At 34.8% G+C, this 12,019-nt stretch overlaps 1 protein-coding gene across 1 annotated transcript; it reads left to right on the plus strand.

Annotated features, from left to right (window-relative positions):
* The first annotated feature begins 8,296 nt into the window (after positions 1-8,296).
* On the plus strand, positions 8,297-12,019 carry LOC127832141 (5-hydroxytryptamine receptor 1F-like). The gene is made up of 2 exons (XM_052357403.1): positions 8,297-8,425; positions 10,497-12,019. The coding sequence occupies exon 2, from the start codon at positions 10,506-10,508 to the stop codon at positions 11,694-11,696; it is 1,191 nt and encodes a 396-aa protein (XP_052213363.1). The 5' UTR covers positions 8,297-8,425; positions 10,497-10,505; the 3' UTR covers positions 11,697-12,019.

Genomic DNA, 12,019 nt, shown 5'->3' on the forward strand with positions numbered 1-12,019 from the left:
TTTAGATTGTATGTCTTAAATAAAGTACAACGAAACAAGATGATCAGTAGAATGATTGCTTGGACTCAGTAAACTAAATATATAAATACAATAAATGTATGCATTTGAACCTAATTCTAAGTATAATGCAACTGCTAATCCACACAATTCTTACGGCTAGAATATAGTCACTAAGCTTCACAGGTTTTCGTGCTGCAAATAACGAGTAAACATGCATATTGAAGCATTAAAATGAAACAAAAAGCTAAAGAAAAGGATATATAATAAAAAGCTTATTAGACGTTTCAACTGTACAATACGTGATATATTTGGACTCGCACACAGTTTGAAGTCATAATGGACGAGCCGTCAGGCGAGTCCAATATGACTTCAAACTGTGTGCTCGTCCAAATATATCTCCGTATTGTACAGTGAAACGTCTAATAACCTATAAGTATTTTGAAGTGTGATTTAGTTGAGGCCAATTAGGGTGGGAAATATCTATAATGAACAGATGAACATTCTCATCAAATCATACGAAATAATTGACGAAATTCATTTATTAACTACAAATATATACAAAACATAACGGGAGAGTTCGCCATTTTTACTTTGGTTTTCAGTTTTAAATATGTGTTTTTTGTATTTACTTTTGACATTTCGCCATTAAAGGGGCCTTTTCACAGATTTTGGCATTTTTTTTACTTATTCATTAAATGCTTTATATTGATAAATGTAAACATTGGTCGTAAAAGGTCCAGTAAAAAAATCAAGAATAAAATTAAAAAAAGGAAAAGGACATTGCCCGGAGCAGGTTTCGAACCAGTGACCCCTGGAGTCCTGCCAGAGTCCTGAAGTAAAAATGCTTTAGCCTACTGAGCTATTCCGCCAAGTATACATACTTGTCGTATTTTATACCTTATATAAGCAATCTTCGTAGTTTCACAAAATTTAACGACAAAAACTGAACTCTCCAAATTATTCAATCGTTTCGCGTTGCAACGCTTTATAATTTTTAGGTTTTCAAATCGTCAAAAGATGCATATAATGGCTATATTAGACCATGGTAAATGTTCAGTATTACTGTTTCCTCACACATATCATAACTAAAACGAAAATTTGCGAATCTGAAACAACTTTTTTCAATTTTGTCAATTTACCAAAGCGTGAAAAGATCCCTTTAAAAGTAAAGTTGATTAAACGAATATCAATTATCTTGTTCACAGAAAAATTAAACCCAAATAATATTATTTGTATCAAACTGAAATCGATACCATGTGTCGAAGCATTGTGCATGGCTATAAATCACCCATGGCAAACTTTCGTATTTTTATAAATTTCTGTCGAATTAAAAAAAATCTTGGTACAATATTATTCAAAAGGGTTGCCACTAGGCCACGAAAGGCTACTTGCTGAAAAAGGTACAAGAAAACGTTTATCGAACTTGTACATTTGTAAGGTCAGCTCTCGTCTTACCAAATATTCAGTTGGATTTGAATAAGAGTTAAACTGCAAAAAAACAGCTAGCATATATACTACGTATTAGTACAAAGAAACAATACAAGTTTATCAATTGACCACACAGATATGCTGTACAGGCAATATCTTTATCACATAACTTTTCATTAAAGCCCCTCTCACACTATGTTTTGTGGATTGGTTACGGTCATGGCAAGAGCAACAGGAGTAAGCAAGTTATGGAATTCATACAGTAATATATATGGATGAATACCCATGGCAATGTAATCTGGTCTCTACTGTATTCGTATAAAATTACAAATTCTTTAAACGTGGCCCATTCTTTTGTTTTGTCTACATTATTGATTATGGGACTATGGTAACTTCGATCTGTTTTGCTTTTGGTGTAGACCTTCTCTTCACCATATTGTTTAAATTAAATAGTTTATTTGTCAACTATATTACCTAATTTGTCACTTTCCTGTTTGGACACACATGACATAAGTCTCAGTGCCAGAGCTGTGAATGCATGAATCGTCAGATGGTGTGGATATTTATCACATAGATACTGACGGCGGATGGTTACCAACTAAATAAGCTCAACCTCAAACACGTCATGGAGACAATCGGATTGAATCAAGATTAAATCGCCGTGGCGTAATGAAAATGGTGTTAGCCTACAGTAGCGATCGGTATTGCACGAGTTCGATCCCCACTGTAGGGCGTTGTTTAGATCTCCCCAAAATATCAAAGTGGTTTTACCCGAGGCCCAAGATTCCTTGTATAATCAAAGTGCGTTGATGCTCCAGAGAACCCTTCACTTAATGCCGACGAAGATTTACCCAATCCTGAGGATGGTGTCAAGATGACTACAAGACATAATTCACTGGTTCTACCATGGGAACCTGCTCAAAAGTATAACAAGTCTTCTTCTTTTGATGATGTCGCGATCAGCGATCATACAAAATCAAAGAATTATTGGAGCTATCGGTCCTATATATAGAATAAAGTTACATCATAATATATATCAATTCCCTCTGGTTATACTACATGGAATTAATTCCGCCCACAAGCAATCTGTCCGGCCGACCAACAGAAAACCCACATCTAATAACTTAATATAACAAAAAGATAACTATATTGGGCAGAATTAACTATATTCGGTTGGGATAGGTCGTACACCAAGCCTTATCATTTTGTTCGATCGTCATAAAAGAAATAAAGGAAAAAACCCTGACAAAAATGAAATGATCAACGTTTATTTAAAAATTCAGGCTTGTGACATTGACGACAAAAACGAGAGAATCATAGTTTATTTCGCATATGAGTTACGGTGAGTAAAAAATACAAAAAAACATTTCCATAAGAATTCAATTATCAATAGTACCCTCAACGATCATCGCTGCATGCTTAATAATGATACCAGAAGTATATTTAACTTTTAATGGAAATGGCTAAATATGTACATATTAATATTGATATTCCCCGCCAAATAAATTTAGATTATGAATGGGTGCAAATCCCTCGATATATGCAGTTTCTTTTCATGATTTTGTTAAGCGGCCCTGGCCCCCCTCACTTCAAGAAAAAAATGAGTCGCAAACTTGTAAACATTGTGACGGAATGAGTCGCGAACTTCTGAAAGTTGTGGAAAAAAAACGAGTCGCTTGTAAAAATTGTGATGTTAAGTTTGTTAAGAATACTTAAATAAAGCATGTTGAATACTTGCATAATATTAAAATGTCTTTAACTAATGCATTAAACTATATTTTTTATTGTCTTGACACTTTCGTTCAACAAATAACCACTTACTACACTATTCTGACTGGTAACCTCTATCGTAAACCATAGAGAAGCCTAAGTGCTGTCAATAACTTGTCTCGCTTATGTAAAATATTAAATCAAATTTTAATTTTGAATAGTGAAGTGGTCGTTTTTGACAGTTTTAAGCACAAAAAGTAAAATTTTCACAGTTGAACATGGCCGTGTTTGCCAAGTAGCCTTACTAGATTTATGAAATGTTCGTGCCGAAATTGTGAAATGGCCGTTTACGGCTAATCTCCAAGAAGGAAAAAAAGCCCTGATTTTGTATCATTCTAAAAAAGATTATTAACTGTAGGGTTATTATTTGTATGCATTGCAATTCTACTCACTGTTGTCTATACGTCCATGATGTTTCATGTTTAAATCTTATCAGAGATTGAAAAGTTACATCATACAAAACAACAAAGGGCCATTACTCTTAGTTTAGAACGTGCAGGGTTTAAGTTCTTTTGCATGCTACTTCTTCCCATTGATTTATACACACCCATGAACTTTCATGTTGAAATATGATATTGAATCTGAGTTAAAGCCCTGAAAAATTACATCATACAAAACAAACAACAACGGGCAAAAACTCTAAACTAAAAAAGTGTCTGGGTATTTTTGTGTGCATGGCACTTCTCCTGATTGATATTTATACACCCATTAAGTTTCATGTTGACATCTTATATAGTTTATGATATATAGTCCTGCAAAAAAATTGTGACAGACTGACTGGATGACATCCAATAGGATACTGTTTATATGCTATTAACTTGTAAGAAGTTAAGTGTCATACACAGCTGAAAACGACTGCACTAAACTGAAACTGGTGTACAGAGCCACTGTTGCAGCCCCAGCAAATGCAGGCAACTCGGTGCCTATGAAATTCCTACAGCCTCTGTAAACATATCAATGCTTTCATTGGAACCACCTCCTCCTTAAATTAACTATTTTACAACTGAATTGTTTAAGCAGGCGGTCACTGGTGTATTGTAATATTATTATTAACATAATTTTACTTGGCAGGAAAAGTAAACAATGGCTACAAGTAACATAATTTAACATGACTGACTTAAAATTATCAATTTTGGTTGTTCTTTACCTTTAGAGGATTTGCATTTTCAAAGTGATGTTGGTCCCATTTAGCAATTAATTGTTGACTATCAGTCAGTGCACAGTGCCTTAAGTAATGCTCGATTGATCATTGTCAGCAAGTGTACTACTTAAATGTACACTTTTTTCAGTATCCTCTTGGTTTGCAAAGGTATGTCGGGATTAAAGAACCGTGTTAGCAGTTACTATAAATGCAGGTATTTATAGATATTAAGAATGTGTGTATTTCCGCGCCCGAGACTGAATTTTGTGTGGATCCGGTGTGTGTACTAACATTCCTACATAATTAAATTACTAAACTCACGCTTGTGTTTTAATTATATCTGCAATATCCAACTTATTAGCTATAAATACAATATTTTCAATTTTGATGCGGTATTGTGTTGTGAGGAAAAAAACCGAAGAAACCGGAGAACACCACAACTGTCTGGTATGGTAACCACCAACCAAACTCACATGCTTCCGGACACGGGAATTGACCCCGGGTCTTTTTGGTGAGAAGCGCGTGAACCAACCACTGTGATAACCGGACAACACACCGATGTTAAGATATTCCCGAAGCTAATTTTGTATTAGTACAAATATCTGACCGTTAACTGCAATAACACTCGACAGTTTCATGTGACCCTGAGGACATATCTTTCATTTTTGTTGTTCATATACCATTGGATAATTTTTGCCCAGTGGCAAAACTCAACGAAGTTTGGACAAAACAACAGGACATTTGGCGGATTAGCAATCACTTTAAACATCAACGATGTAAAGTTGTACGTACTTTACATTAGCCAATCAACATGGGCTAAATGCAATGATGGTGTTTCAGTGGCGAATGTCCATTTCAGTAAACAAACAAAGATCTACATCCGCGTTCAAGCTATATAAAGTTAATCAGGAAGTTTGAATTACCTTAAACGTGCCTGTATATAAAGCAAGCTCACAACATTTGCCGAACATGCTCTTACATGATTAATTTTCAACATTTTGATTATATTCACTCATAATATTATCTTTAAACAGGATTTTATAAAAGTATCTTTCAATTTTTACAAATTCAATCGTTGATAAATATCAAAGCCACAAGCACTAATTAATACTTGTTATTAGTGTGTTCGTTTACAAAAACACTCAAGCATTCGACTGAAAAAGGGTCGTTTTGCTGTTTTGATTTTGCTTTGTTGATACACCTAGTAGAGTTAAAGTACTGAGTATTATCTTAACAACACATACTGAATTTTATTGTGGTGTCCAATTTGCAAAGTTTCACTTCACTGACCCTATCAGAACAATTTCATCTGCGTTCAGTTTATGTTCATTGCACCGAGACGAAGGATTTTGGAGACGGATGCATTTATCGTTCGAACTGTTGATTTTGATTTGATTTTGTAACTGTCTAAGGGTATTAATGTTATTTAAGTACTATATAAGGCGTTTCGTAGTAGGTTCGTGCATTTCTTTTTAATGTTTCGGTTCAAGACGAGCTCCAAACATACTCGTAGTTGAACATTTCGCAACACTCTTTGAAAAAGAACGATGTATTTCCCTTTAAAAATTAACTTTTTAAATAGGACTGTTTACATAATATATTAATTTTTCCGTTCCCATTCGTGTATTATGAATCAAGGCAACAAACCCCTATACTTGTTTATATATTGTTTCGTTAAAAAAATCCACAAAATATTTTGCTAAAATATGTCGTTTGGTCCTTTTGATATCGCTGCATCAATAACCGTAGCAGAGTTTTAGTACTTCTCAACATCTAAGTAACATACACGGAACTAAATTGAGATGTATCATTTACAAGTTTCCACCTAGTGACACATTCAAACCACTTCATTCGCGTTCAATGTCTATGAATTGTAACGTAAATCTGGAAGTTGACATGAACAATGGACTTCGGCGTTGAAAGAGCACCATCGCATGAAGATGTGGTGAATGAAAACAGTTACGTTTATATCAAATTAACATGTTAGATGCATGCGTGTTCTAATTAAAAGATACGTAACACTTATATTTTTAATTAGGGTATGCTATTTCCAAATTAGGACTAAGCATCCAAACTAATAGGGCGGGATATGTTTTCATTTGCACTTAACATTTACTAATTATGTATAAAAAATGAAAACAAATCTACCAAAAAGTATACTTTCATTAACAAGAAACTATACCGGCAAATTGTAATACACGATAGAAAGAAAATAGCACGCAGGTTCTGTGGTGTTAATTTTCTTGTACGACAAAATTATGTCTCATTTTTCATCTTTGAACATATTTGGTGGTATTTGCAATATTAAAGTCCATGACGATAAAAACATCTTTTATCTTCTTTTTTCATGTAATAGACAGCATTACAGCTAACACAACACATGAAGTTGTGTTCTGAGAAAACTGAACATGATGCATATGCGTAAAGTGTCGTCCCGGATTAGCCTGCGCAGTCCGCACAGGCTAATCAGGGACGACACTTTCCGCCTAAACTGGAGTTTTGTGTAGAAGAGACTTCCTTTAAACGAAAAATTCCATAACAGCGGGAAATATCGTCCACGATTAGCCTATGTGAACTGCACTGGCTAATCTTGGATAACACTTTACGCACATACATTATGCCCCGTTTTCTGAAGCGTCTCAATAAATCTCGCTCTGGAAAAACGGAGCTTTATTCATTTGCCTTTAACGTCGTCCGAGATAAGCGTTTGCAGTCCGCACGGGCTAAAAAGGTACGACACCGTACGCGTGAACTGGATTGTCGCTTAGAAGATACTCCCTTTAACAAAAAATACCATAAAAGCGGAAAGTGTCGCCCCTGATTGGCCTGAGCTGACTGCTTGAGCGACTTTTTTTCGCACATTAATTAAGTCTAGATTTTCTAGAACACGCCCCATATCAAAGTACTGCAATATATTATGGACATTATAAACGCCGCCCTTTTTCGTTATGTGACTGTGAATTTGACTCACGGTTGACTTTGTCAAACTTATTGGAAATAAATATTTTAATATGCTGCGTCAGGTTTTAGTAAAAGGGATGCCTCAGTTTTGAAGAATACGATTTTAGTATTCTCGTGTTTTTGTTTTCAAAAGTATGTTAGGATTCGAGAATAGAGTGTAAGCATGGAACTATACATGTAGGTATTCATCAATATAAGAGATGTTCACGGCGATAATTTGGTAAGTACACGGGTTCATTTTAAGTAACGCTTATCAGGAAGTTTGGATGGTGCTCAAAATGAAAATGTAGGTCTCGGTTGGGTAAGAGTTATATCACTTGATGCGCATGCCGTAAACAAGAAATACTGACGGTTATTCGGTTGCCAGATGGGCATTTAAGCGCGTTTGTAAAAGTGCGTAACTTTCCTAGCTAAAAAGCTTCTTGGTTGTTGATGGCATGCAGAATACACTTGTTCGAATTTCGGAGAGCGGGTTATAAATCGTTAAATCCACTGATTTTGGTTTGATTAAGTTACTTTTTCTGGAGATGACTGTGATTAATCCATTGTAAGGCGTGTCGTTGGAAAGACCGTGTTTTAAGCAACTCTATAAATTATTGATAAGGGACGGCACATTCCCGCTGCGGATTATTTTTTGTGATTCAACGGAGACTTAATGAAATCAGAAAATACAGAGCAGTACAGAACAGTTTATTTTAGTTTGACTTAAACATATATACAGCTCATCGTCATAAACATACATATGCAATAACACCCTGCGTTTCAATTAAATACAAAACATACATCATTTCGAAGAAACATCGATTTAAAAAGGAATGAAATACAACATGTTTTAGTGAGAATGTCACTAAAGTAAAGTCGGCGCATGATTTACCATATCAGCATATGCTTCCGGTAAAGGCTGATACGGGAAAAACGGAAATGCTTGAAGCCATGTGATATGTAAGTTATCACATCCTGTTGACATAAACAAAACATTATTTAGTATAAATTTTACAATGTGTTTAACACGCATGTTATAAGGACTTGCATGATTTAAATGCAGATGACTGTATCAAGTAGGGACTGATTAAAAAAGGAAACACGTAACTTTGATAAGTGTTTATTTTTGTGCGCAGAAAAAAGGTAAACTTGTTTTATTTTAAAAACAGATAATACGTATGTAAAAGCTTCAATGGTTTTTGTTTTCTACAATATGAAATGAGTTTTAAATAAATCAGTAGTGGGATCATGTCTGTGTAAATTGTTTTGATCACCTTAATTTTGCGGTTCTGATAATTGGACATCTAACGATCCAAACAAATATATTCGCATCTATAGTTTTTTAAAATGAAGTGTTATATTATTCATACAAGAGCTTATTTATTTCAGCGTTTAAGTTTGAAATAAAAATTATAAATATTCCTTGATGTAACGATATAAAGTTTAAGACAATAATTTTATAATATAAATGATGTATTTCACATGTTGTAAAACGCATGGGGATTTCAATTGTTGAAAACTATATTCAAACAATATATCCGTCACACGTGGAGTCAATTTTTTGACTCCGTTTTTTAGTAGTGGTATATTATTTCATTACAATTAATGATTTAAAAGAAGTAGTTTTGTATATTTACTTTTAATAAAAGTTCACGCGAGCGAAAAAAGGTAATGTATAAAAACGCATAAGTTATATTGCAAAACGTTACGATTTTATGATGTATACCATTAAAAGCAGACTCATTAATTTAAGTATGCGGAATAGTCTAAGTAGGTGACATTAAAAATGAACTTTGTTTTGCAATTATAAATTTCCGCATTCTGCGCAAAAAAGATTCCGATTTGAGTTGCTAAGCCAATCTCTAAACGCATCTTTTCCTTAACTGTGTTTGTTTTCTGCAATTGTTATTGGTATTCATACGCAAACCACTGGTGATTGACATATATTTTAAAATTTTAGCTCCAACAAAGTGCCGTTCTTTTCTATATGAACGGTCCATATCATCAAAATACAATAGAGGCAATGCAGAGTTTCCTGACTGGCCACTGACTGGCCACTAGTTTTTAGCTAAAAAATTACCGCACGCGCTATATATTGACCGATTAACGTGATCAACCAGCGGTACAAGCAGCTAAAGTCCTTCCGCTTTAGTTCGTTTACATTTTGGGGCTTCCTAGATGGTCACTATTAAGTCCTAACTCCATTTAAATGTGTGTTTTTATTTCTTAAGGAACACGCACTTTTTAATTTAGTTAATGTACAATGGCAAAATAAAAGATTGAAACACAAACACCATTTCCATTGAACAAGTTATTTAGTTTGTAGAGGCATTACAAGCAAGGCGATGCAAACCATCCGAGCTTTGTTTGACGTGTGTTATTTGTCTTTGCAAGATTTATTATTTGATTATAACCCAAGAGGAATTTCATATTTCCTGATAGTCATAGCAATATTTGTATTTTGTTTATGGTGCATACGAATGTTATAAGACATTTTGATCATTAGAACCATCGTTAACGTATATTTAATCACTGTGTAAGATAATTGCAAAATTAAATTTAATATTTCATTTAAGTGCATACAAATGGAATAAAAAAGCTTTATACCAACAACTGCCTCAAACTGATATTTAATATTTGCTAATGGTCCTGGCGGTGTTTCCGATTTCTTTGCAAAAACTTCATCATCATTTATTGAATGACTGTGAACTTTTAATTAGATTCCAACACAATAGGGAAATAGAACGGCGCGTGTAAATAAATATACAATATATGTCAATTTCCGTTCATCCAAATTCACATCATGTATAGTAACCGCGCTTTTTAATGGGTCAAAATCGTCGCGCAGCAGGTAACAATTAAAAAATAAAATATGGGAGTGGAATATAATTTCAAACAAACAGGAATTCCTTTATCTACACTATTAGGTATATAATGTTTTTGTTTTCGGTTTTAATAATAACAAATCTAAAAATGTGTTTCATGTTATTTTTGTTTTATTAAACTACAAGAAAAAGAGATGGCTGTCAAATCTTACACCCAAAATGTGCTTGCCAAATCAAATAATCAGAGCATCAAACAGTATTATTGTAGAGGTAAATTAGGTAAAACAAATACAAACAAGCTAACACATGTCCACACTCATTATTTACCCATTTGTTTGGGTAATTCCAAATATTCACAATGCTACGCTATCGTCATTATCTATTTCCAGACGCACGCGATGGCTGCTAACAACAGTACGATTCCAAGCAACGACACGCTTTCGCCCGACCACGATGTCTTCATCCAGGAATGGAATGACAAGATGGCGCGCTTGATGGTTCCCGCTACGGTTTACTTTTCTATTATTATGGTTCTCGGCGTGGTAGGAAACCCAATGGTGTGTTATTACTATGGCGCTAAGAAGAAAATGACAACCAATTCATTCTTAATCGTGATTTTGGCCTTGTATGACGTCATCGTTTGTGCAATATTCATTCCATCTGAAATCGCCGATATCGAGTTCTTTTACAAGTTTGAAAATGAATTCGCCTGCAAAGTTCTGCGGTTTATGAACTACTTCGCCCAAATAGGGTCAATTTTTACTCTTGCTGTTATAGCCATTGACCGATTTAAAAAGATATGTCGCTTGACTAAACCTCAGATGGGAATTCGAACTGCAAAGTTTGTGAGCTTAGGGAGTATTGGGATAGCTATTCTATTGTCTTGGCCGGCTCTTGCAATATACGGATCGATTCAAGTGCCCATACCAAATACACACGGCCTTGACCTAATGGGGACGGACTGTACGTCCACCACAGCAGTCGCTTACCAGAAATATGTCTTGGTCTTTCACGGAATCCACTTTGTTCTGTTTGTGGGGTTTTTGGTGGTTTTGATAGTGCTGTACAGCATTATCGGGCATACAATTTTCAGCCACAAGAAAAGATTAATGATGTACAAACCGAGAACAAAAAGAGCCCCGTTGTCAACTGAAGTTGAAACGTCTTTAACTGACTGCAGTCATACGGCGGACGACAAGCTAAAAGGAAATGAGAAAGGAGTAATGAAAACGCTAGTTGCAACAAAATCTCTTTTTCCAAAAATTGATCGACATTCAATCGAATTTAAGAAATCGACGAACGCACAGAAAGAGTCAGGCATTGACAGCCAGGCAGTGAAAATTACTCTCGTCATGGTTATCGTGAACATTGTTTTCATCGTCAGTTTTCTACCGTACTTCTCACTGATTGTTTGGCGCATCGTCAAACGCCAACACCAGACAGAGTTTCTGCCCGATGCCGGTCTTGTTTGGTTTACGATTGGGTCAAGGTCAGGGTATCTTAACAGTTGTCTCAATCCGTGGATTTACGGAATTTTCAACAGCGATTTTAGACATTTTTTCTTTGGTTGGTTGTGTAGGAAGCGATGAATACATTAGAACAAATAATTATTATACTAATATTTGGTTCCATTGATTACAGTGAATGACGTTAGACTGTTTTTTTCCTGTAATAGGGCGACTATTTGTCACCAATACCTAACGTTGTGCGTTCGATTGACTGAAAACCGAATCTCAGCTGTATGTGTATACACCATTTAAAGACGATGCATTTGCATGCAACCTATTTATGCTATTAATAACAGATAAGAATAGTGTTGTGCTTTATATATGGCATTTACTAGTTTTTGTATTATTTTTTGTTTAAATGCCGACTGGAAATGACTGAAGATACAGTGTAAACTTTATTTCAA

This window comes from Dreissena polymorpha, chromosome 5 (genome assembly GCF_020536995.1).
Source record: "Dreissena polymorpha isolate Duluth1 chromosome 5, UMN_Dpol_1.0, whole genome shotgun sequence".
In the NCBI taxonomy this organism is placed as follows: Eukaryota; Metazoa; Mollusca; class Bivalvia; order Myida; family Dreissenidae; genus Dreissena; species Dreissena polymorpha.

Coding starts and splice junctions, on each gene's coding strand:
- LOC127832141 (XM_052357403.1), top strand. CDS start 10,506: ATGGCTGCTAACAACAGTACGATTCCAAGCAACGACACGCTTTCGCCC.